Source organism: Serinus canaria, chromosome 8, assembly GCF_022539315.1.
Source record: "Serinus canaria isolate serCan28SL12 chromosome 8, serCan2020, whole genome shotgun sequence".
NCBI lineage: Eukaryota > Metazoa > Chordata > Aves > Passeriformes > Fringillidae > Serinus > Serinus canaria.
In genome coordinates, this window is record NC_066322.1 from 11,745,629 (window position 1) to 11,772,203 (window position 26,575).

The following is a 26,575-nucleotide window of genomic DNA, read 5'->3' on the forward strand; positions in this document are numbered from 1 at the left end:
GAATTAAAATCAAATTCAAAAGACCTAAACTGAAAAACCTAACTAAGCAGGGACATGGTTTGCAAGTAAAACCATCTACCCTATTGGACCTATACCTCTACTACATTCTGCAACTCACTTCTACTCCCACAGATATTCTGGCTAAGATTTTGACTATTTCAATTGCACTTTAGCAATGCATTACCTGAGAATCTGCTGTGTATCTGTACTTTGACAGTTCCTTGGTTATTTAAAAATTCAGTGGTCTCTGAAGCAGTGTTTGTGTCTTTTTCCAAGTCTTCCATAGAACTTGCTCGTTTAAGTTTGTTGCTTGATATTTTTTCTTTCTGCCAGTCTTTGGAAGTGACTGAATTGTTATCATCATCCTGAATTAACATGGTTGTTTCTGCAGGATCTTCTAAGACAGGTTTGAAAATTGTGTCATTTTCTGTTTTATCACAGTTACCACAGGATTCACAGGGCTGAAAGCTTAAGTCTGACTGGCTCTTATCTTCTTCCATACTTTCTTCAACACTCATAGGCTGGGCATCTTCCAGTTCTACAACTGGTTCTTTAAGTTCCTCATGAAGCAAATCCATAAGACAACGCAAAAATTCTTGTGCATCCTAGAATTTTAAACAAGTTTTTCCATATTACTCTATTTTATCTAGAAGATATTCACATTTGAAAAGATACAGGTAACTCAAAAGAAAGCTGGCTGTTAACGAAGAATAAATAAAGTTCCTCTCTCCCAGGTCTAATGTTCAAAACCACTTTCATTTCCAGACCATGTATGTTACCTGCATACATTTCTTGCATGTCACAAGTAATCTTATCATACAAGTTTCCTCCAAAACACTCCAATTCCCAAAATAAATTACTTTAACAACACCAGCAAAAATGCTGCCATAGCTTACTGCAACGATAAATGTAACTCAAGTACCAGCAACGTTGTCAGACCCCAGCTCTGCTTGTAGTAGAGCATTTTAGAGATAAAATGCTCCATTAAAATCAACCAGAGCCTTGCTTTCACTGGGTATGAAGTAAAATTACTATGATGTTACTTAGCCTGTCTTTCCAATGCATCACAATGCCAACAATACTACAATTCTTCTTCTAAAGCCTCAACAAGATTTCACAAATGTGTTCCCACAAAGAGCTGTAATACTACAAGTCTAATTTGTGTTTGGAAACATCCTGAAAGCCACCAAATTTTATCAATCAGTGCAGCTGCCTTGGCAGTAGAAAGGATCCAATAAAGCAGGTATGCGAGAAAACAAAAGCCTCATGTTGGCAACTACTACTGCTTTTATTTTCTTCTGTTTTCCTTTTTGTATTTTGGTTGTTCATAATAGTAATTTCTGCTGCTCAACATTCCCATCTAATATAGCAATTACTTATTAAGCTCAAAACTGCTGACTACAAAACATTTCTTTTCTTAAAAATCACAGCTTAGAAAACTGAGTTTGGATTTGGGTAATGAAAAAAACCCCAGTATGCCTACTTGCTGGCAATCCTTTCACAAAACACCAAAATTAACAAAAACATCAAGACACCCATTAAGAGATAAACATTCTCCATTGATCAATGTAATTTTCTCCCTGAAGATTGGACATGGCTGCCCAACTTGCCCTAGGAGAGTGCTGGCTATGAAAGCCCTGCTGTGTTTTAATTGTTGCCATGAAATCTGCTGAACATACAACTAAACTATGATCCAGGCCTAACCAAAAAATGTTCTCATTAAGTGTTGCTCTGCATGGAAAAAGATGTTTTCATCAGCATTCGAAGCTGCAAGAATTAATTTTCCATACAGTTTCTTTTTGGTTATCAAGGCTGAATTTCTGCTTTTTCAGAAATCTAGGGGCCACTTCAGAAATTCATGAGTAGATTACAGAACATTAAGCTTAGTTTTTAAACATTGACTTTACAGCTACATGCAGCAATTGAACATTAAAATGTGTGTCCTAATCTTTCACTCCACAAATAGGAAACATAATGGAACCAGCAAAATTCCTGTTAATAAATGCAGATTCCCAGAAGACATTACTAAGCTTTTCTAATTACAAGGTTTAAATTTTTCACCTAGTCCTAAAGCTCATAACGAAGTGCTGCACACTGTATGAATGCACCAGTATATTGTATGAAGCAGCAACTGAAGAATGCCTTTCCTATATAATGAACCCTGCCCTTTTATCAAGCTACCAACCTGAGGTTCCTATAACACACAAATGGTGGGGCTTTTTTCCAAGATGCTAAATGGAAACTGGATACTGTGTATTTTTTTAAAAACATCATTGATAGACATATATTAAATATCTGTTATATTATTTTTTTTAACATCTTTATTTTCTGGAACTGCTCAAACCTTAGCAGCCTTATTTCCCACAAAGTAGAAGTTCAGATGATATTACTTGAATTTTCCGGAAAAAAAAGGAGTTATTCTACATTGAAGGCCTTTTGAGAATTTGATAAAAATAAATATAAAACATGACTTAACTTCTGATTATTCCATTTCAGATGATCTACATTCAAGTCATATTAACAAAAGTTTATGTTGCATTTATTTTAAACAAATACAGGAAGTAAGGTATCTTAAGCATTAGATTTCTGATTAAGAGATAATTTTATGGCTTAGGTAGATTTAAAAAATATCAGAAAGTTTTACCTGTTGAGAGTAGCCTCGAAACATTGGATTAACAGTTTTAATTCCTTGAAATAAACCAGTAGGAACAACAGATCCAGGCCTAAAAAAAGAGTTTTGAATATATTAACACTGAAAAAAAAAGCATTTAAAAAGATTTTTTCATCTTTACTGAGATCATACCATTATGTGCAACAAAAGACCGATAATATTAATCTTAACAAAACATAATTTTGGCATTGAATTATTAACTATATGATTTTTAAAAACCTGTCACCCAACTGAAACAGCAACTGCATCAGGCCTTTTATGGCACATTTCTTGTCAGACAATCAGATGACAGATCAGACATACTCTTGGCTCTGTGCACAATTACTGTTTCTTTACCTTTGTATTTACATTTTGAAGTATTTTCTTAGCTAGATATTACACAAATTCTGTATCAGGAAATAAGAGAAACTGATAAAACATTGATATGGAACGAAGGACACAGAGAGGATAAAGTAGCTAAATATTTTAGATGTATTTCTGGCAAATATAGGCTTTTTTAAGAGCTTAATGCTTGTAATCCAATCTATTTCTTGTCCTATCTTTGGTATGTCTGAAAAAGAACAGGTTATAAGGAGTGCTTAAGCCCTGCAAGTCAGTCTTTCCTTCCTAATTTTTTTTAAGAGAAATTCTGTGAACACATAAAACAAAAATCAGAAACCTAGGGCAGATTAATGCATCCCTCATGACTCTGGAATTTATTTATTATCATTCAATCACCAAAATGATTTAATACCTGCTTTTGTGCCAGAGTTCTGTCATCAGCTTGAGGTAACTTTTACAAATTGCAGGTTTCTTATCTGTTCGGGCTAAGCCCCCGCAGTCAAGAAAAAAGTGCGTCAAAGGTGGGCTGAATAAAAAGAAGAAAAAAGTAATTTTTTCAGGTTGTTAAAATACAAGAGGAAATCTGCATTTCATACAGGATTATATCATAAGAGTAATGCTATTCTATAACTGAACAATTCCACTTCCTACATTCTTAAATGCTGCAACCAAACATTTCCTGGTAGGACAACTTCATCAGTACAGCCACGCTGCTCCTCCAATGTGCTCTGACATTTCTCAAAGCACCAGAATTGTCTAGTGGGATTCAAATTGAAGGCAATTCCTACAAGCTGTCATAGAAGTACACACATACCACTCCAGCAACCCTCACCACCAGCCTAGTCCATAAACACGATTCCAAACAAATAATTTCTCTAGAATCCAACAGTGCCACAAGATGTATGCAGGCAAATAATTTATACTTAAATGATTATTTCATGCAGTGTTGTCAACTCGCATACTCTCTCCTCTCCTTTCAACCTCCTTTCTGAAGTCACAACCCTCATGTACATTGGACCCATTTCTCTCAAAAAGGTGACACCCCAGCATACCTACTTCCAAAATTTGGCATTTCTCAACTGAATATTTTCCTTGTGGTGCCTTTTCCACTTCTTTATCTTCTAGAGAGATCTGCCTCAGTTCTCCTCTCTGTCATCAAAGAGCCTCCACGAGGCCCTTAGCCCTGCCCACCCTTGGCCTGTGGCTCACAGTGACACCTGCTCAGGACCTGCCATCACCCTGGCACTCCTGCTGCAGGAAGTTTTCCAGCTGGGATACTGTCCCTATCCCTTCCACTTCTGTAGATTTCTTCTTCATGAACCTGTCTAGAATTCCCACAGACTACATGGGACTTTGCACTCCATCATTCCCACCATGATTTAGCACAGAATGCTCCAGAAACATTGTTAGTAACAACTGAATTCTGATCCTAATATCTCTTTTCTTGAATTAAGAGTTTATTCTTATGCATTTTCTTTGCCTTTTCTGCAGCAAAGGAATAAAAAATACAAAGACTAATCCACAATTCCAGTAGCTTTTTTCAGATTTTCTTCTAATTTCTAAAACTGCATATATTCTTATTTAGGAGGCATTAGAATGAAACAGAGAAAAAGCTGAGTGGCCCATATACCATAATAAATTGTTTGCAGTATATAAGACTGAGATTCAACAAATATATGTTCTCTTCCATGGTAGTGCATCTCTCCAAACCCTTTAAGTCCATCTGGGAAAAATGCATGCATAAGCAAATATAAAATTGCAGTAACTATCATCTTCCTTACCAGTTGGAAAGAGCTTGTAAAGCTGCATTCATGTAACAAGTATTTCCAATATTTTTTAGTCCTGTTAGACCTGGAAAATAGAATAAACACAAATCTGTTAATCCAAAAATTCCTAGAAAATATATACTTATCAAAATACTCATGGAACACTTGGGATACCAATTATAATGCAAAATTGCAACTACAAGAAATCTAGGACTCCTAAATGAATACCAATCTAACTAGAAGTAGTAATTAAGTGTTCTGATCTCAGTTGACTAAAGAACATTTCAGACAAGTTGATTGTATTTCATCTTACTAACTTTTCATGGTTTATGACACCTGCAGATTTTAATTTAAAATATGTTTATCAACACCAAGGTTTTACTTCACCCTAACGACTTACCTGTTGCTATGCTGCATTTGTAACTAATCACATCACCAAAAGCTTCTCTAAGATTTCACTCTTCAGTCCCAAATTCACACTAAATCCGATTACACTTATTCAAACCTACTCAACATGTGATTATCCCAGGCTAGTCCTGCAATTAGTCCTTTTCTATTCCAATGATATACCTTTATTTTTATTAACAGATTGCTCAATTTAGACTTTCCTACATTGTTTCTTTTCTAAGTCACACTGTTTACATTCTTTAGACATAGTCACAGATAGAACTCTCCAGGCAGTTTTGGTCTACGACAGAAAAATAAAAGTTACTAATAAAATCTTTCTACATCTGAAAACCACTTGGGTTACTTCAGTTACAATTTCTAATAAACAGGACTTCAAAATTAATTTTATAATGTCCTTCTATCTGTCTGAATGAAAATACAGTCCTGCTTTCTGTATCTGAATATGCATTCCAAACTCTGCTACAAAGAGAACAATTGCTCTTATACTGAAATTGGAAAGCAAGACCAGTTAGAGGATTTGATTTTATTTCAGTTTCTTTAGAATCAACACATACTTCAGGAAGACACTCTCACTGCACTTTTGCAGCCTGTAGTATTGCAAGGAAAGTTTTCAAACAGACTTATTTTCTTGTGAAGGTATATTCTAATGTTTGCTTCATCAAAAGCATTTCAAAACAAATTTTAGGAGCAAAGTTAAAACAAAGCTAAAGAAGCTTTCAGTGTGAGTAAGTGTCTTAACAGTCATCATCATTACTGGGAACTTTGATGCAACTCTAATTGTATATTATTGCAAGTTAAGCTACATTCCCCAAAATATTAATAATATAAGAAGAGATAAAAATATAAAAATAGACACATTGGTTGGAGAAATTAACTAGGAATAGAACACATGGTGTAATGATGTAAGGGCAGATGGCAAATTGGTGGGGTGGTGTCACATCCTGTAAGGCTGTGCCAGACAACAGAAGGGACAAGGCAGGTTTTCTGACCAATGCCAACAGACTTAGAAGAGGGAAAGCTGGTAGGTTTTCTGACCAATGCCAGCAGACTTAGGAGAGGGAAAGCTGGTAGTAGCTGAGTGAAGGAGAAATGAGACTCATTGCTGCAGTTTAACTCCAGCCAGCAACTCGACGCCCCAGAGCTGCTCACTCACTCACTCCCTAATGCTGGCATGGGCAGGGAATTGAAAAAATGAGAAAAATTATGGGTTGAGATAAAGACAATTTAAAGACAGGTGAAGCAAAAGCTGTTTGCACAAGCAAAGCAAAACAAGGCATTCATTCACCACTTCCCCCAGACAGGAAGGTGTTCTGCCATCTCCAGGAAAGCAGGGCTCCATCATGAATCACTTGGGAAGACAAACACCCTAACTCTGCAAGTCCCAATCTTCCTTCTTTCTCTCCCAGGATGCCACATTATGGATAATCCCACTGATCACTTGGGTCAGCTGTCCCAGTTGTGTCCCCTCCCAACTTCTTGTACACCCCCAAATCACTCCCTGGTGGGTAGTGTGGGAAACAGAAAAGGTTGACTGTGTGTAAGCCCTGCTAAGCAATAACTGAAACATCTCTACAATATCAACCTGTTTTCAGCACAAATCCAGAAATCTCTACATTATCAACCTGTTTTCAGCACAAATCCAAAAACACAGCCCCATAGCAGCTACTCAGAAGATAACTAATTCTTGCCCAGCCAAAACTGGCACATGCATAAATTAAAATAACTCTTCTCTCATCACTGATAGAAAACAAACTGCCTTGATATATGCAATGGTATCTCAAAAATAACAGCTCAACAATCTGCTAGTAATATTTTTCTGAAAAAATGGTACTTAATATTTTCTTTACCATCAAATACACACATAATTTTCAGAATGATCAACAATAATTAGAGGCTTTAAAGAAATAGTAATTATTAGGTTCTCTTATGAAATGAAAGATTAAAGCTTCACTGCTTGGGATTAGCTTTACTGTTTAGGATTTCATCACTCTAATTTTCATCTTTACACTACATTTATTATTAAGGTGGGGTAATCTTTGGTATGAGAAAGTTTGGCAGTGCAAGAAATCAATTATGTCAAGGAGAAAACAAATAACCAAAACACCATACTAGGATACCACAGGCTCAGAAAATGATTATTCAAAATGCAGGAAAGTATTTAAATCAGGAATCTTTTAGGGCAAAGAGGCAAAACCAGTAGAACAGACTTTTAAAAACCCTACTTGAACCAGAGTGGCTACAATACCAACTGCACTGAACATTACTCCAACATGCTTTGGCAATAGCCCATCTCAGGCAACAGCCTCTGCTCTGAAGGTAAGAAAGATTGCTGCAAGAAAGGCAAAACTAAAAATAAACACCTGAGTTGGAGCAGAAAAATAATGCATGGGGTTTTGCCTTTTTTACCTCTGGTCTTCAATTCATCTTCTTCCACTTCTATATCCAAGTCATCAAATACAGCTGCTAATGGAATCTTCAGTGTGGGATTACTGGGTATTTTAAAATCCTTAAAAGGAGGAAAAGAATATTTACTTTAATTCATCACTTTTCCACTTAATTAAGCTTATGTGTAATTTTACCAACAAATCTAGAACAGGAAAATTATGTGAATGTATTTTGAAATCTCACAGCACAGGAAGTGAGAACACCAGGATTTCACAGGTACCCTGAGAAGGTTTACTAAGAACTCCCCCATGTTTTTGTTATCAGATCCCAGCGTGATTTTTATAACAACAGCTGAAGAACCAAAACAAAGCCAGGGATGGCATTTCTTCCCCTGGATAACAAAGCAGCCAGCATGGAAGAGCTAAGGCCGGAGTTATCACCTAAGCTCATGTAGGTGTTTTTGATGTGCCACCAGATGGCTCACTACAGTTAATGAAGACAAATTAAACTCTTGAAAGAAAAATGTACAAATAGAGAAACAAACTAGTAGACAGGCAGCCATTTAGAATTACAAGCTCTTTTTGTGAACACATAAATAAAAACCCTGAACAAAATGCTTCACAGACTTTGTAAGTTCCACTGATTTTTCTGCATATTATACCTATTTCCTTGGAAAACTAAAGAAGGTTAAATATAATAGAATAGAAATTCAGAAGTCTGAACGCAGCTTTATATCAAGTGACAAGAATTTTTAGACAACAGAATTTTTTAAATTCCAGTCATGATATTCCAATTGAGCTGCTGGCAGTTTATGAGAAAATGATCAGATTACGTTATTATTAAATACTAAACTTTGAAGTAAATATATTATACAGTCTGAAAACCTGCCCATATTTCTGTTCAATCTGTACACAATAATCTCTCTTCTACTGCCCTATGTCTCAAGCAGAACACATTTAGAAATACTGTACTTCTACTTGTGACTTTTAACCTAGTTACCTGTCACGTTTATGTAACTACATTACACATGCAATAAAGAAATAACACTTCTTTTTTTAGCTACAAGCATTATTCCAAATAATTGCAGTGTAACTTTTTCCAAGACAACACTTATCTAAGAAAAAAAAGATCAGAGTGAACACTGTTGATGCCGGTAAAGCCAAAAAAGTTTTATGAAAATATAGAGGAATTAACAGAAAGTTCAGCTACAAGAATTGAGGAAAAGTCAGTCTCTCACTTAAGAAAAAACACCATTTTTACTGCAAAATTACAGCTGCCTTTGTTCCCTTAGGGTAAAAAATACCTGCACACTGTTTTCTTGTGCTTGATGAGACAATCTTGTACTTGGTAGTGGAGAATGAGATCCTAATTTTCTGTCCAGGAATACTTCCTTACTACAGGCGTAACACCAAACACGGAGAGTAGTAAGGTTGACAGTTAGACAGTGCTTTGTCTCCTAAAAGAGAACAAAAACCACAACTGGGATTCAGAAACTGGGAATAACTAAATACTGCTACATACAAGCTGGAATAAATATCTTGAAATTCCAGGTTTTTCAACAATGAAACAAGTATGCATGTTAGAATATTAAAAAAGAGCAATTCAGTTACTAAATTCTAGCACGAACATTCATTTTTAGTACAAATCACTCAAACTAGCAGTAAGATGCAATCAGAATCTAAGACACTGTCATATCTAACATGCCTCTCTGTAATTAAAAAACAGTAAGAAGACCTTATTCTTGTTAGAAGTGCTACAATTCACAATGAACCAGTTTTCAAGGAATATCTGTAACTGGCCACAATGGGAGCTACCTACTCCACAATGTTTATTTCTACTGGTTTGCTTCAAGAAATTCAGTCTATTTGGAGCAATCTGAAGACTAAGATAAATTTTTTAGTTCAGTTACAGTAACAGGTCCTCATATTAAAGCAAAAATTCTAGACTCAAATAGTTACTTTGTTGACAGCTTCACACTCTGAAGCAATATGAACTTGACAGATAAAGAACATTTTTCTTGTTCAAACCTTAATATTTTTTAACCTCCTTAATGTAAGATGGGCACGCAGTTGCTATCTTCCTCCAAATATTTTCACTTACTTTTTCCTGTATTTCTTCCTTATATATGTCAGTATCAGCCCAGTTTATAGACAATAAGGGATTTACTAGAAATTAGGAAAATACTACTACTGCTGCAGGATGCCCAAGTCCCTCCTCCCTTAACAAAATCTTGTACAAGAACAATGTTTTTAATGTAAAGTGGGCTAAAATCTCATTAGCTAGTACTCCCCCTACTAAAATCATCAGATTTACATAAATAAGTCAAACAATTTAAAAAATAAGAATAAGCTTAATTCTGCAGCTTCAGAACCACACATAATTAAAGACTTAGAGCAATGGCCTAATCATTTCCTTGGAGTGGGTACAATGAACATGACTATCTGCAGTACAGGGAGCCTTGCTGGTGTAAACTGGAGTAAGCAAAAGTTGATTCATGTCACCCTCACTTCTCTCATTTTAATAAGTTCATTGATGTATTTATTAAGGAAGAATTCAGAAAAGTGTTTACTATCCTCAAATTAAAATTAAGCAATAAGAAAATCAAGACAAGATGTCACTGACAGAGAATGAATAGCTTGCCTGCTTTCTCCCACCTGGCAAGTACATAACATTGCTAAGGTGGCATGCAAAGCAGGAAGATTCAAACTACACTAAGAAGCCAAGAGGTATAAAACTGTAGGCAAGAAATTCAGGGACCATCTGGTCCCCAACTACTCTAGAAACACCTCATTTCTGAGTCTATTGTAACGGCTTTAGAACTGTGATTCAGCTTTAAGAGCTGACAAAAAACCCAATGAAAGTATTTATAGATTTATATTAATGCACTACTGATTTGTATAAATACTCTCTCTTCTCAAGGTCCTGCTTCAAAATGAAAAAACAAAAACAAACAAAACAAAAAAAATCAGGAGTGGTGGTAAAATGCACCACATACCTCTTGTAAAACCCCTGTATAAACTATTCTTTCATTTTAATATTCACCAGGGTTTTCCAGTAATTTTAGAGATCAAAAATGGTTCTGCGTGCAACTTTGGATGCATTTACTGACAAACTGTAAATTGATGGCAAGACTTGCACTAGTCTCAAAATCAGCAACTCAGAAATGACATGCCTATAATACTGCCACCTCTCTGTGCCCAGAATACTTTGTTTTGGCAAGTGCTCCCCTTGCACACGTGTGTGCCCAGAACACACAGTGAGTTTAAGACCCAAACCTATGCACAGAAGCTGCCCAGTCCTGGCAGAACTTGGCATGCTGGGAAACAGAGTGCACACACTCTACTGCTCCCACCAAGCTGGATCCAAGATCAGGACATAGCAGGAAAGCATATGCTCAGCTCAGCCTACAGTTTCTTCATCTGAAACAAGGAGCATATTGCAGAAACAAGGCACCTCTCTCTGGTAATTTATACTCCCTATCTTGCATCTCTTCAGCTGCCCATGAATGCAACTTTCCCCCTCCTACCCATCAGGTAGCCACAATCCCAGAAATTTAGACTGAAGTAGTGAAGTACTAGACATAAGCTGAGGTACTCAGTAAGTCTTTCATCTGTGCATCTTGAAAATCATCAGAATTAATTGTCCTTTTTTTTTTCATTTGCACCATCTTTTTTCGAAGAAGTGCATAATTATGCAGCTGCACAAAACCTGCAAACACACATACTCCTAAATTAGCAAGATCTGCTTCTATAACATGAAAAACAATCCCAGCTAATCAAACCTCCACACAGTTAGCTAACAAAGGTTATTGACTTCATTGAAATAAAAGTTAACTCCATTGCTTCAAGGAACTGTGTTACCAGCAAACACACATACCTGGGAATGGGTGGTACTGTGATCAACATGGGATTCACCACAGCCAACATACGTACACCTGTTCTGTTGGGCAAGATACACAGAAGTATACAGAATTAAAAAGTGGTCTCTAACAGGTTTACAGAATAGGAATTTACTGCCAGGCCCTTTAAAATCCACTCCAATTTCAAACTTGTAGGACTTGAGTTCTACACAAACCAAGAGACATGCACAGTAAACAATGGAATAAATATCACCTAAAGCAAAAAAGAATGCTGCAAAATTTAACTCAACTTCTCGGACTAATAGGCAATGCGTAGAATATAATTTTTTGGCAATTTTTATATATTTATTCATATTACTGACAACATGCATTTTTACAATTCCTTATTTGGTGAAGATTGTTACAGAAAATACAAAGTTAATTCAGTGTCTGAGTGATGAAATACTGAATGGCAACAGCCTCAGACATGTTTATACAAAAATCCCTGCAAGTCCCTATCTGCAGTGCTTATTCATCAGAGCATTACTTCACAACTAATTAGCCTCTTCACCTTTACATAAGTTTCCAGCACTATATGGCTCAGAACTTGCCATGTTCTAGTTATAACATGCAAAATAATTGCAAATTTTAATCATGCTCATTGCAAAATATATTTGGCTGAGTCGAGTGTGGAATCTTGCAGCTGCTGATCTTCAAGCAATTTTTGCTAATTCCTCATTTGCATGAGTCAGGCCAATCACACAGGAGGGTACAGCAGGTTATCTGTATAACTCTAAGCACGTTAATTTATATAATCAAATAATAGCTGAACACGGCCAATTTTCTGTATTAAATGATCACAGATATTTGATAAGTTAAAGATTGTTTACATGCTGGGATCTCATCAGATCTACTGAAAAAGGGGAAGACAAGATGCCAATTAATCCAAGAGGAGAAACATCACAGCATGACATTAAGTGTCCTACTGCAACTACAAGACTCTCCTACGGAAATGTTACATTTTTTTGCAGACAGCAAGGAGTGTCAGACAAAAGCAAATTTATGACAGAGCTATACCCAGGGTAAAAACTGTATGAAATTGGTACAAAGTAAGGAGAATGTTCATACAAGCTTCTGCAAGTTTAAAAACAAGGAGTTTTTTCTTTGTTTTGCTTAAGAATAAAAGTCAGAGTATGCATTATTCTGTAAAATGTCTGCATTTACTACTAGATATTATGACTACAAATGCTAAGAAAGGCTTATAAAAAGTAATGTAATTAATTCAGAAATAATACATTATTTTTTAGATCTACTGACCTCGGGAAAAGATTAAAAAAACCTTCAAAACTTAAGAGCTAAAAAGTATCACAACTCAAGTAAAAACACTAATGTTATCTTCCTTCTTATAACAAAGTCCTCAATTTAAGCATATTATTCTTAAATTACAAGAAGTACCTGATAGAAGGCAAATAATTTAAAAAATAAAGAACTACAGAAGAAATTTTGGTTTTAAATGATAAGTTAAACAAACTAATTTCAAGAACTTCATTAGAGATGTTTCTTAAAAAAATACTACCAACATTATCTTTACTAGAAAATTACTCTACTGTGGAACAACAGAACAACTTACCTCTAAGCATGCCCAAAGGTTGGGTCCTCCGACTTTACAGTCCTGACAAGTGCCCTATTAAAGTTAAACACAAAAGCAAGTTCTAATTTCACTTACTTCCACCAGTAAACCACAACTTCAAGACAAAATGAGAAAAAATACTGTAAAGCTTCGATTAATACCTTAAAGGCTTTAAAGTTAACTTTTAAAAAGGGATATGTTGATAACCAATCTAATTTTTGCTTCCCATAAACTTAAAATCAGCATATTTTTTGGCTAAAATCTCAGATTTCTTTTTGAGTTTTCATCTTAAACCAAAAATTGTTTTTCTAAGTGAGGCATAAATATCACCCTATCACATAATTATAATAATCCTCATAATTGGTCTTTCTTATAAATTTAACATAAAAAGAAATTATAGTAATAGAACTTTTAGTAAATTCATATTGCTTCTTGCAGACACTACCTGCAAAGGTTTATAGAACAAGATGCAACAGGAGGAAAATGCTGTACTCCTCAGCAGCAAATTAACTGTTATAGAAATTAAGCACCATGGACAGAAAAGTTTTCACTTTTCATCACCTCCCAGCTACTTAAATGAGCTACAAGATCCTTCCTTGTTCCATTTATTAATACTAGTCTGAAACCAAGAGTTCAGGGAGGGGAGGCTTCTCAAACTGTGGCTTCTCCATCAGAAAGAGAACTGTTACCCAAGTAACTCAAGCATAAATTTCTTTGTTACACTTTCAACTTGAAGTCAGTTGTGCTATACTACATTGACAGTTCAAGTAACTAAATGCTGCAATGGCAATGAAAATGAATTTGAGCTTGGTGTTCTGCTAACTCTTCTAACTAATGATTCCAATAAAACATCAGTTATGGCAAAGGTGCTCTTTAAGTGCTGAAAAATAGATTTTCAGCTTCATCAATCCCACAATTCTTCTCACACTTTATTTAAACCCTATTATTCCAGTAGAGGAGCTTTTACCCATGCTTGACACTTAAATGCACCTTATAACTAATAATACACTAAAATGAGGACCTAAAAAACCTGACCAGTTAACAGTGATAGGAAGAAAGTGAATTGCTACAACTCACATGAGATTTCTGTATCAATTCCTCCTTTGTTATCTCACCAACTGATTCCAGGTGTGGGCAATTGCTGCTGGGTGACGACATGGCTCAAGCTGTATTTTCCGAGATGCTGTAGCTGTAATTTTCAACACCAGGGAATCAGCTGTCAACAGAAGAATGAGTAAAACCCAATTCCTTAGAATAGACAGCAATACTAGATATCTAATATGCAACATATACATAACTTTTTAAACAATGTGCCTCTTTAGACTAAGTTAGTATAAACAACTTTATAAAGAGACCCCAATAGACCAAAACCATTGCTGACTCTCAAAATGAAATCCAATGACTTCTAAGTAAAACTAAAAGAATTCTGAATGGAGCAGAGGTGATTTGGGTCAATTATTTAACTTTCTGGCCTCTGCCATGGCACCCAAATGATCTGAACATTAGTTTTCAAGCCAACTTAGAACTAACAGTGGCTTTGCCTGTATGTTCTGGAAAAGGATCTTTGCAACACTGCTGAAGCTGTGAAGGCTGAACTGCAGGAACACAAGACTTGTTTATCACAGGACAGAGAAACTTTATCTTGGTTTTATTTATTTACAAAGGCACATTCTAGGTTCAGACATATTATGTATCAAAAGGAGACAAACTTGTGACTCACATGTAGCACTAAACACTCAGCAACACTTTAATCTTGTTCTCTTTGCCCATCCAAGGTCTCTGGTGTAGACATAGAAACTTATCAGAAATAAAGAATGCTACATATAATCACTTTGTTATTATTATTTCAATAGTTGCATAGAAAGCAACAGAAGGAAAATAAAGATAATAACTCTGTAATGTTCTTTTTATATAAATACTCCAACTGACTCATTCAGACAGGGACTATCCAATAACTTTGTTTCAGTTTTGTCACTTAAGCAATTACTATTGATGACTCAATCTCTCTAAAGGAAAAAAAAAATTAACTTGCTCTGCTCAATTATTTTGTTCAATATCTGTCCAATGTAGTGCTCCTTTATCAAGACTTACAACTAAACTTCAACTCAATGATGTACGCTTGTTGATCAGTTTGCAGCCTTTGGCACTGTTATCAACACCTCTCTCCACTTTGCCTGTGTGCTTTGGCAGCTTTAGGTTTGCTCCTTTCACTTACAGCACCAATCACTCATTTCAATATTAAGCACTCAACAGCTTTGACAGAGTGGGGAAAATAAACCTTTCCTAATGGGCATCTTAGACACACTCCCACACAGGTAAACTTTCAGCTTATTATGTCTGACTTACTTTTTCCTTCTGTTGCCTTCCAATAAAATCCCTTTGAATCAAGAGCCATTTCAGCTCCCTCTGGTCATTTTTCTATATATGTGTGTATGGCTATAAATAGCCTGTTTTACTGCTATAAACATTGTTACACAGGTAATATTATTGAAGTATTACATATTATTTGTAATGGAATAATATGTGATACTTCATGACCTATTACATGCATGTATGTATATACATGCATATATACACTTAAATACATTTTTTTATATAAACAATTCCTTATACATAATAATATAATTATTACATATAGAATTGTATATATAGACTCATAAGTATGAGCATATATGTTTCAGTCTTTTTTAATATCATGTTAACAGTAGCTCAAAAAGGTATTTCAGAACTTATCTCACAAGACTGAAAATACTACAGTAAATTAATCCTTTAGGATTTTTTTCGTAGATGAGATCTGAATTCTCTGCCAGGACCAGTGGCATGACATTTAAAATGCATTATTCTAAAACATAAACTCCAGCTGGAGAAGTACTTCCTCAGTTCAGTGACTGACTATAATCTATATGCACTGTTACTGAAAGACACTTCAAATATGGCAACAGCTTTTCAAGCCAAACCTCCTCAACTTCCATCATATTAGTAATTCCTCTTTGAACTGTAAGGTTCCCTTCCAGAGCAGAAATGGCAACATGAATGCATGTTACATCTTCCACAGTTTGCAAGGTCTGTTAAATTGTTTAAAAAGGACAAGTGAGTTTCAAATAAAGCCCTGAGCACATTAAATGCAGTGAGACTAATACAAATGCTTTAAAAAGACTGATATAATGGATTAGTAAAGCTTTAGGCCTAATTTTTTTTATAGCAGAAGCTTTCTGAATGTATTACTACAAGTAATACATGCAATGAATGGAGACTTCACCTCACACTGCCAGATTTTTATTTAATTTGTATTTAACTTTTCATACACAAAACTCCACAAATCCAAACCTGCAGTCCTGAACAAATCCAAACCCAGGAGTTCTGCTCATGCCAGCTTCTGTTTATTGCTGCAATCTGCATCTCTCTTCTTCTAACAATCATCAGAAAGGCCAAAGCTGTTCAAACTCGTGTCCCTGTGGACGTGGTCCCTATTCCAGTCCATATGGAGAGCATTTCTTGTGGAAGTGTAGTTCATGTTACAGATTCTTCACATGTCATTATATGACAAAACTGAGTGGCCTTTCTTTCAGCTTTTGTTAACAATTTTTGTTACACACCTCCTTCCATCTTGCAGCACTGTTATAGCTCACTCTACTGCCATAACCTTGGTAGCTAAATACACATAGTTGCAGAAACACATTTTGTAGAATTTTATGTTTAAGTCTAAAACTGTAAAATTAATTCAAGACCATGACTCATCCTTCACCTAAGTCCTAGCCAGCCCAGGGTCGCCCCTCCCTTGCTGAGTGACCTTCCTCCATTTCACCACTTCCTACTCTATGTGAAGAGATTCCTTTTCTTCCCCTGCAGCTCATTATCACATCTGCTTTTACATCAGCTTCTGCATTGCGTTGGCGTCATCCAAAAATTGTTTTTCTGCATTTTCTGTACTTGAAAAAAAAAACCCCAAAATAATCCAACAGGATTTGTAGTTTCTCTTGCATTCCACGTCATACTCCTGAAGCTGGAGCACATGTCCATTTCATGATCCCAGTGAGATCACACAATTATAGCATGGTTTGGGCTGGAAGAAACCTTGGAGATCATCTGGTTCCAAACCCCCTACCAGGGGCAGGGATGCCACTCACTAGATCAGGCTGCCCAGGGCCCCATCCAGGCTGGCCTCAGACACTTCCAGGGATGGCGTATCCACAACTCCTCTGAACAACCTGTTCCAGTGCCTCACCACCCTCACTGTAAAGAATTTCTTCCTAATATCTAACCTAAACCTGTCCTCTGAGTTCAAAGCCATTCCCCTTGTCATATCCTTGCCTTTGTTGAAAGTCCTGCTCCAAGTCTCTTGTGTAAGGTCTCACTCTCTTCTCCTGGCTGAACAGCCCCAGCTCTCTCAGCCTGTTTCCACACCAACTGCTCGTGATCACACTCATGCAATAAGGTTTTCATCAAATGCTTCCCACAGATCTGGGGGGGAATTTCTCTCCCAGTCTACTGCCAGCTCTATCCATTGCTTCACCTCAGAGGCTGCAGCTCACCTATCTCAATGCTTCATATTACCCCACCCCATGAAGTCAACCAATTCATGTTCCAAAGTAGGACCCATCAATAAAATTGTGCTTTGAGCATGCAGACCCACACTTCAAAGAAAAAATTCTCTTCAAGTCCAGTCTTAGAGGGCTTTTTTTGTGTTCCTGACTAGTCTTTTCATTCCCCAAGAAAAACAAAATTGAACTATCAGAGAAATGTGGACTGCAATTCAAAGCATCAAAACCAGCAATGTGTTTATTATTCAGTAAATTCTACACCATCACAGACTTATGTGGTGCCTACCATGGAATCTCTATCACACCCTGAGAAAAGTCCCATCAAACACTATGGAATTCAACTGATCTCAAAAATTATCTTTGGGTCATGTAAGGAACCCAATATCTCCTAAAGAAACAAAACAAATTTTAAATTATTTCAAAAATTTTTGGATTAATGATTTCATCTGCCTACTTACAGTAGTTAACACTTTAACAGATATTGAAAAAAAAAATTGTATGTTTTATGTATTCCACTGATATTCTAAATATGGAGCTGTTTTAACAGATCATTTTACAGAGTTCAGTAAGGGAATGCTGATGGCAGATTTTAAGAATAAAAGGATTATTCTGAAGACATCAATTACATGAAGCAGCAATTGTGCCTTCATTACAGGCTTTTATTATTTTGTCAGTGCAGCTCTGAATAACAGCATCTCAAACCAGTAATCTGTAAATTCAGGCTTCTTCGTTGCACTCATGGTTATTTTAACAGTGATGCACTGGAACAATTTCATTTAACATTTATTTATATTTTATAGCAACAAAGCAAGAGTGACACAGGGTGCAGCTTTGTGCCTGAACACTTAATTACTTAGAATACTAAGGAGGTCTGGAAGTTCAGTAATTACTTACATATTAATATTCTTCACAATTCAGAAGAAACCCACCAGCATTCACTCAAAGCTACAAAAGCCCACTGAAATGATAACCTTAGGCATATACAAATTGTTAAGATACATTTTTTTTATCACTTTTCTAAAAATCTCTGTTAATCAAACTTTACAAAGATTCCTTCAATTACTTTTGTACATGAATGACATTTTCACCAAACTTAAAATTAGTCTTTTTAGTGGGTCAAATTAAGGTTCATCTTTCCTATTTCTTGACCTAGATTCCTTTATATTCCATCAATCAATATGAATTTTATCTGCCACCCCTCCATATTTTTATCCTTTTTTAATCTATCAACAACAAACAAGTGCATCCATTTCTTGAAAAAAATAACATCACCAATCCCAGCTCTGGTACAGAATTTAGTTTATATCTATTTAGCATAAAATCTGCTATTTTCCCACTACATGACCAAAGTGTGCTCAGTAACCTGGTCAAAGGTACCTGCTACTTCTCCTCAGGCACCAAGAGCTACCCACTCAAGCAAGACACAAATTGATAAGTCACTTCCATTACATTCTTTTTCTGCCCTTAAGTACTGTTCCCACAGAGAAAACACATTTAAAAATATTCTGGAATTGAGGGTATATCCTCTTACAAGGTTAGACAGTTTTAATTTTATACTGGCTTTCAGGGCATACAGGCCATTCTTTCGTTTCTTTCTTCCACCACGCTAAATCCAAACTATGAAACCCATTAGCTAACCTCTATATTTCTAAGAGGATTTTCCTAACTCGGGCTTTGCATAAGCGCAGGAGAAGCCTACAGTGATTTTCCACTAGGTGATACCCCAGGCTCTTCCCCCATGCTCTCCCACCCTTCATACCGATGATCCATCCGCATGGGTAACTCGGGGAGCGAACAGGGCCGTTTATCGGTAAATGACTGGGTTTAGGGACTGCGCCGTATCCACGGTACCACTGCCGCACAGCTGTAACTTCAGCAGGGACCTGCGGAGCTCTGCGGCCGCTTCCAGCCGGCGGGAGGGCGGTCCCGCCCCACACGGCCCCGCTGCCCCGGACCGGGCACCGCCGACCTCCGGCCCCCGCCCAGCCCTGCGGGACCGCCAGGACGGCTCCCGGGGCGGCCGCCATCGCCGCAGCAACACGCCTTGGGCGGTGGGACCAGCCAGACACACGGCCCGTCACGCTCCCAGCCCCCGACAGACCGAACCATCCGCCGCTGCTCAAGCGGGCCCTTCCTCTCTTACCGGAGCAGCCGAGAGGATGCGCCGCGCACGGATCCCGGAGCTCAGCAGGGCCGCGACCAGCCCCGCGTCTCGCCCTTGCCTGCGGGGACAGCGGCGCTGCAGCGGGGCTGCCGTGGCGGAGCTGGGCGCGCCCGGGCCGCGGCTCCGCCGGTGCCGCCCCGCACACGCACGGCCGGGCGGGCGCGGCTGCCGCGACGCCGCCGCGGAGCGCCCCGCACAAAGATGGCCGCGCTGAGAGCCTCAGCCGCTCATGTGAGCGCTGCCCCGCACAAAGATGGCGGCGCCAGGCGCGCATCCCACCCCCGCCCGGCCGCCAGCAGCGGGAGCTGCCCGGAGCAAAGATGGCTGGCGCGGAGTCCTGACGCCACAGGTTTCCCTCACGTGGTAGGGGTTCCTCCCGCCCGATAGCGGCCGCTTCTCCCTCTGCCGGAAGCGGATCCCGCTGGTCTCCGGGCAGCGCCGGGGCCGGAGCGGAGGGAACTGCCCGTGCCCCGGTGCTCGGCGAGCAGGTAGGTGACAACTGAGTGCGGCAGCTTTAGCGACCCGGCCCGGGCCCGGGGAGAGGCGCGCCCGCTTTGACCCGGCCGGCTGCGGGAAGGGGACTGAGGAGCGCCCAGAGCACCCGGGTCTGCCCGCCCGTGATGCCGGGGCTGCCCGGGCTGGGGAGGGCTCGGCCGGGCTCGGCGGAGGTGGCTTCTGCCCCGAGGCCTCCATCGCCTCCCGCCGTTCCACGATTGCGGTCCCGAAGTCGCGGTTCGGAGGCTTCGCCTTGTGCTCAGCATCGGGGAGTGAGAGAGGTGTGTCTGCATCGGGGACATTACGTCAGGCTATAGTGCAGACACGCGAGTTGTGTCTGCAAATAAACGAAGCGCCGAATGAGATAAACTTTTTTTAGGTGCTCACAAATCTTTTAATTCTTTCAGGTGGCAGGTATGTTCTTCCACCCATCGTGGTTTCAGAGGCAGGGTTGTTGCCGTGCGTGGCTTAGAGGCTGTAGTACGGGAGCGGCCGGCTAATGAAAGCAGACCGAGCCCTCCTTAGTCCTGGGTGTTGTACACCTGCACATCTGCACACAGCTGTTGGATAAACGGGGCCTAAGCTGAACCAACAAATTTGTTGTCACCGCATTAAGTCTTGCCTCTGCTCAAAAATGTCAGTCAAACAAGTAATGTAGCTGGGATTGAAGAGATTTGAGCTTGTAGAAGAAAAATGTCCTGGGCTTCTGTTGCATAGTTATGCATCCTTCTTTTAGGAAGGATGCATCCTTCCATAGTTATGCATCCTTTACATCTTCATAGTGTGTATCCTTCTTTTGCCAGAATATTCCAGAGACCCTCTGTGATTGTTTTCAAGATAGTTTCGCTTAATGAGGTATGGGAGAGAAGGAGCCATGTCAGAAGAAGCTGTTACTGAGACACGATTTTCTCTGAAGACAGTAGCTTTGCGGGTGTTTCATCTTCCCCTTTCTTGGTATTATTCTCTTAACCAGGTAATCAATACATTATCTAAATTTTATTACTTTTGTTATACATTTGGAAGTTTATTGCAGTGTTGTATGTACTCTTGTGACAATTAAATTTGTACAGAATACATTGGGGTTTAGTTTGTTTATAACACTGCACTAAAATAAGTGTGTAACAGTGCAGTGATTCTCTAGATATAAAAATTCTCAAAATGTCTTTTTTTTTTCTTGTAGTTTTTTTTTGTATTTCCAAGCTAAACATAACTGTCATTGAATTTTGAATAAGAGTATTGAGTTCTGCTTTTCAGACTAGATCTTTAATATGACTGTATTGAATCACGCACTTATAAGCAAAAGCTATGTCATATTTCACAGTTCCCTGTAAGTACTTTTCTTTTCCTGTGTATGAAACCAGGATAAGATATTCTCAGTCTTAGCTGCATATGCTCATTTACACTTTTTTTCTATATATTAAATACTTCAAAACTCTCACTGCAAGATCACTCTTTTCTTTTTAGGTGGCAGCATGCTCATGTCCTTTTAAAATACCACATGCGACTCCCTTATGTGCAACTATTAACATTCCTCTTTTTAGAGGTTTTCATTTCAGTGTTAGTCAATTTATGATCATGTTTGTAGGATCACACAAATTTAGAAAAATCCTTTTGCAGTTCTTTGAAACTGCGGTGTCTTAACATTTAATTAATGGTCTTAGAGATTTTAATCTCAGGTGTTTGGTTGTTAACTCTCTTCTGTGAAATACAGTAGTCTTTTGTAAATTTTATGAGTTTTTTGTTGGTGCTGTGTTCCAGGCATTTCCTTTTCCTCACGGTGTACAGTGGTAGTTGTATAACTCAGTCAAGGCATGGTACAAGGAGCAGGATTCTCAACTAGTCAAAGGTGCTTGACTTGTTGACTGCAAACTCAGTGCAGAGAGAAGCTTTCAATGTTTCTTCAGCTTGTACGCTGGTAATAGTCTTTAGCAACTGCAGAGCAACCAGGAGTGCCAGAGTGCTCTGTGTACTCTCTCTGGTATGAGGAATCATGTTACACAAACACCCTATGAGGCCCAAGGACTGTGGATCTGGTTTTCTCCCAGCATTCTGTTCCTCAAGCAGCATAAATTTCCAAAAGACTTTATGAATGTGAACTGTGGTTTCCAGTTAAATGGCACTTTCCTTGTTATTTTGCGTGTTACAAATTTTGTTAATGGGTTTGAATACAAGTTGCTTGTGTTTGTGGCTCTTATTTACTAATTTAAACACCTATGCACCTATGACTGAAAGAGATCCAAAATAAAATGTAAATTTTTTTTTCCAAACTTAATTTATAGAAATGTGTTTAAATACATGTTACTCAAATTGAAACACCACACGGATGTTTGCATTAGGATCTTCCACTCTTTCACAGTGCAAGAAGTATTATAGTTGGGAAAGGCGAGTTCCCTCTCAGTATTTTTTTGCTGTTAGAGATTTACTTGAAGCCCTGCATTGTCCTGGCATTAGGAAGAAATTAAAAAACCCTAAATCTTTGTTTCAAAGTCATTTGCTTAGATCTCCATAGGCTGTGAATTCACAATATACCTTATAGTTCTTGGTGCTGCAGTCTGTTTCTCAGTATGTATATTTGCAATTAAATCACACTTTTATTTTCAGATAAAGCTTTCCCCAGGGTTAAAGAAACTTATCACAGTAACAGCAGTGAGTGCAATATCTGTGATTTTTCTGGCCCATCACTTTAAAAGAAGGCGTGGAAAGAAAAACAAGAAGGTGCCACCATGGGAACCAGCTCATCTTGTATTAGAGTGTACCAAAGCAGCTGCTTCAGAAAAAGGTAAGTCATGGAACCCACCAAGTTAGGGTTATTTTTGTTCTTTTCTTGGAGAGGAAAGAAAATTGTGTGAGGGGATGGGTTTGCATAGCTGTAGTAGTAAACCAAACTATTTTCCTTTGATCATGGAATAGTTTGGGTTGGAAAGGGCCTTTAAAGTTCATCCAGTCCACCTGCTGCATTGAGCAGGGATATCTTCAGTTAGACCAGGTTGATCATAGCCCCATCCAACCTGGCCTTGAGTGTTTCCAGGGATGGGGCATCCATGACTACTCTGGGTTTTAGCACTCTCATTGTAAAAGCTTTCTTCTTTGTTATCTAATGTAAATTAGCCCTCTTTCAGTTTTAAAACCATAACTCCTTATCCTATTGCAGCAGACCCTGCTGGAAATTTTTCCCATGTTTCTTAAAGGGCCCCCTTCAAGTACTGAGAGGCTGCAGTGAGGTCTCACTGGAACCTTCTCCAGGCTGAATAACCCCAACTTTTAGCCTTTGCTCAGAGGGGAGGTGCTCCATCCCTCTAATTATCTCTATAGGATGGAAAACCTGAGAAGGTTCAAATTTTTAGACTTTAAATTTTGAATTTGTCAAATTAGAAACAAAATTACAATGTCTTATAAAGAAGCTGGGCTTCCTGTCAAAGGTGAAGTTTTAATCATGGACCAGGATTAAAACTCTTTTTATTAATAGTATGATAACAATGGGTTTTACCACTTTTGTATGTGTATCTCAAAATGGAGAAATTCAGATCTGATTTTTTATAGAATAGGTGAATAATTAAGCTAAAATGCATAGTTATTGTTAGAATTAGGATTAACTGTTACAGACAGTTAATTCTAATATGTAGTTTCTCAAGTAGAACTGTAAATAAAAGAATAATTGTTGCTTACTTTTAAACTGGATTTTATTGTAAAGAGTAAATGCAATTCATGATAGATTTGCACAAGAAGCAGTATTTTGAGTTTGCAAGAACTTTAAAATAAATGTGTCTCTTAGGTTCTAGTTGTTCCAGTAGTCGACAAAACTTGACTCTTTCTCTGAGCTCTGCCAAGGAAAAAGGATCTCAGTCCTGTATCTATGCAAATGGAGGACTCTTCAGTAAATACTCTGGTTCAGTTCAAAGCCTGACCTCGGTAAGTAAAAATGTTTTAAGGCTCTTGAATGTCTGTTAACTTGGATTGGATATGCATCAAAAGGCTTCACTGAGCTGAAGGAAGCTTCCTGAATGAACTGCACAGGCAGCTAGAGATGCTGAGAAACCACTGTCCTTACCACAGAGCAAAACCAGTTTCTAGGCAGATGGCTTGGATGTAATGTACCCTGGCAGGAATGTGATTTTAAGGATACTCTCTTTTGTTTTTCAAGGTTCAGAGTGCCACCTCTTGTCACAGTTGTGCTTGTGGTAATTCTAATTCCTGGGATAAAGCAGATGAAGATGACCTTAAGCTTGTCAATATTCCAGTGACTACACCCGAAAATTTGTATTTGATGGGTAAGTTGTAATAAGAACATTCAGCATCTGCTTACAATGAATGTAAATTATTTCTTGGCTTTATGGTAAAGTGACACAAAATATTACTGTGTTCTTTCTCAGTGTCCTGTTGGCAAGTGCCTGAGAACATTTCCATAAAATAATGAAATCATACTTGATCTAAAGTTAGTTTTCTAGAACACTTTTTCCTCCACTATTTGCAGTAGTAATCCTTAAAATCAAGCCCTGACACATGAGGAAAATGATCACGTTTCTTTACACAAAAAGAAGGTAAAAATGTTCTGGGTATATACTGATACAGGCTGGGAAGTGATGTTGTTTCAGCTAACATCTTTGTGATAATTATGCTTATTTTAGCTACATATTTTCCCATGTCTGTAAAACGTGAGTGCAGCTGAAGCTGATCCTGCTCTGCCCTAGGTATGGAGCTGTTTGAGGAGGCACTGAGGCGCTGGGAGCAGGCCCTAACTTTTCGTAACAGGCAAGTTGAAGATGAAGCAATCTGTGGTTCCATTAAGCTGGGAGCAGGAGATGCAATTGCAGAAGAAAGTGTAGAAGTGAGTACATCCCATCTGTAATCTACTGATGCTGCCCTGACTATTTGTTCTCTGTTATAACCTGAATCTTTGCAAATTCAATTACCAAACTTGACAATTGATTCAATTTCCAATTTAGTGATATTGTATTTAAAGGAGATCTGAGTTCATTTCTTCTGACTTTTTTGGTTGCTTACTTGGAAGAAGGCATGGGAAGGGAACTAACATTATTTATCTCTTGGCAATTGCTGATGCATCAGTGTTTGCTTCTGGGCAGTATTATTGAGCTATCAAGCAGACAACTCCCCTGCACGTAATCCCTTGGGTCCTCTCTTTCTTTTATGATTATGTGAGAGGGTATCTGCTTGCCAAAGATAAATGTCTCAGGGAAAAATGATCAGTTTGTGCATATTCACAAACAATATTCTTTTATTTGTTTTCCTTCTTTCTTATAAAGTAAATGCTAAAAAATATTTTGAAATAAACAGATATGTGTTACTTTCATTATTTCTAGTGAAGCAGCTATCACAGATAATTTAAAATTATTTTTAAATTTAGATTTTATTTTTATTAGTCTAAATAAAATATGTGTGTGTTCTGAAAAGTGTATCTGTTGTGGATGTTGAAGTTTTCATCTGACAGTGTCCCTGTATGGTTTGTAGGAAATTAATGTGGCATGGTTTGCTCTGTGAAGGCTTAATATCCTTGAATTTTACAAAGGAGTCTTACAGGCTGAAAGCAAATAGAAAAGCTCATAATGTCTGTCTTCTTGCAGGATATCATTAGTGCTGAATTCATTCATAAGCTTGAATCTCTTCTTCAAAGAGCTTATCGTCTTCAGGAAGAGTTTGAAGCCACTCTTGGGGTCTCTGATCCTGCTGCTCTAGCTAATGATATTGGTGAGTACTGCTACTTAACTTTTTTTTGCTTGTAATTATGGCTCTTGGGGGGAGGACTGAAATATCCACTGAGCAAAATTATATTTATCAGTAAAACAACAACAAAAAAATCACATTCTTTATATTATTATGTTGTGTTTGATGAAGTGGTTCTATTTTAGATAACTATGGATTGAAAGGAAATTGTTTTCTTTGTAACTTCTCAGTATTTAAACATTTATACAGCAAGAATATATGACCCTTTTTATAGCATGGGTGTTCACAGGTTTTATGCATCTTCTGAGCTATGAAACTTGATATGCTTTTGTCATAATTTTTTTGCCAAAACGGAAAATTAAACCAGAAAGTCTTAATCTGAAGCAGATGTCCATTAGCAAAGGTCTTATCTCTGGTGAGTGAAATATATCAGTTCTGAGTGACTAAGCTGTTACAACAGCAAATATAATGAATAGTTGCTGCCTGACGTGCTGATTAACTACAGATAGTTTGATTATTTTTGTTGAAAGAATTGGGTATTAAAGATGGATGCTGTTGTACCCTTTCATAATTCAAGATGAAGCATCTGTTCTCAGATAAGTGTAGAGTTGAAAGGCAGAGCACGTTCTGGGCTCAGTCTGGCAGGAGCTGCGTTGCCTGGCACGAGGTGGCAGTGC

The 26,575-nt window shown here is 38.0% G+C and overlaps 2 protein-coding genes across 8 annotated transcripts in view; one reads left to right on the forward strand and one right to left on the reverse strand.

Moving 5' to 3' along the window:
• The window catches only part of USP33 (ubiquitin specific peptidase 33), a 41,920-nt gene extending 22,009 nt beyond the window's left edge, over nt 1-19,911 (reverse strand). Inside the window, exons 1-11 of one of the 6 annotated variants that reach the window (XM_050977185.1) lie at nt 19,704-19,911; nt 14,740-14,798; nt 14,097-14,208; nt 13,020-13,073; nt 11,428-11,490; nt 8,855-9,007; nt 7,573-7,672; nt 4,774-4,843; nt 3,405-3,518; nt 2,645-2,723; nt 185-605 (exon numbers count right to left, since the gene is read on the reverse strand). In XM_050977185.1, the coding sequence (XP_050833142.1) occupies nt 185-605; nt 2,645-2,723; nt 3,405-3,518; nt 4,774-4,843; nt 7,573-7,672; nt 8,855-9,007; nt 11,428-11,490; nt 13,020-13,073; nt 14,097-14,177 (1,135 nt within the window). In that variant the 5' untranslated portion in view covers nt 14,178-14,208; nt 14,740-14,798; nt 19,704-19,911. Of the gene's footprint in view, nt 1-184; nt 606-2,644; nt 2,724-3,404; nt 3,519-4,773; nt 4,844-7,572; nt 7,673-8,854; nt 9,008-11,427; nt 11,491-13,019; nt 13,074-14,096; nt 14,236-14,739; nt 14,799-19,703 lie in introns of all 6 variants that reach the window. The other 5 variants (XM_018912332.3, XM_050977186.1, XM_018912331.3 and 2 more) reach the window with 5 other exon arrangements.
• A 157-nt stretch (nt 19,912-20,068) lies between these two features.
• MIGA1 (mitoguardin 1) overlaps nt 20,069-26,575 on the forward strand; it is a 34,640-nt gene continuing 28,133 nt past the window's right edge. For both annotated transcript variants that reach the window (XM_009088613.4, XM_050977187.1), the window contains exons 1-7: nt 20,069-20,212; nt 21,023-21,192; nt 22,821-22,998; nt 23,992-24,128; nt 24,361-24,487; nt 24,908-25,044; nt 25,799-25,922. In XM_009088613.4, the coding sequence (XP_009086861.1) occupies nt 21,070-21,192; nt 22,821-22,998; nt 23,992-24,128; nt 24,361-24,487; nt 24,908-25,044; nt 25,799-25,922 (826 nt within the window). In that variant the 5' untranslated portion in view covers nt 20,069-20,212; nt 21,023-21,069. The remainder of the gene's footprint in view (nt 20,213-21,022; nt 21,193-22,820; nt 22,999-23,991; nt 24,129-24,360; nt 24,488-24,907; nt 25,045-25,798; nt 25,923-26,575) is intronic.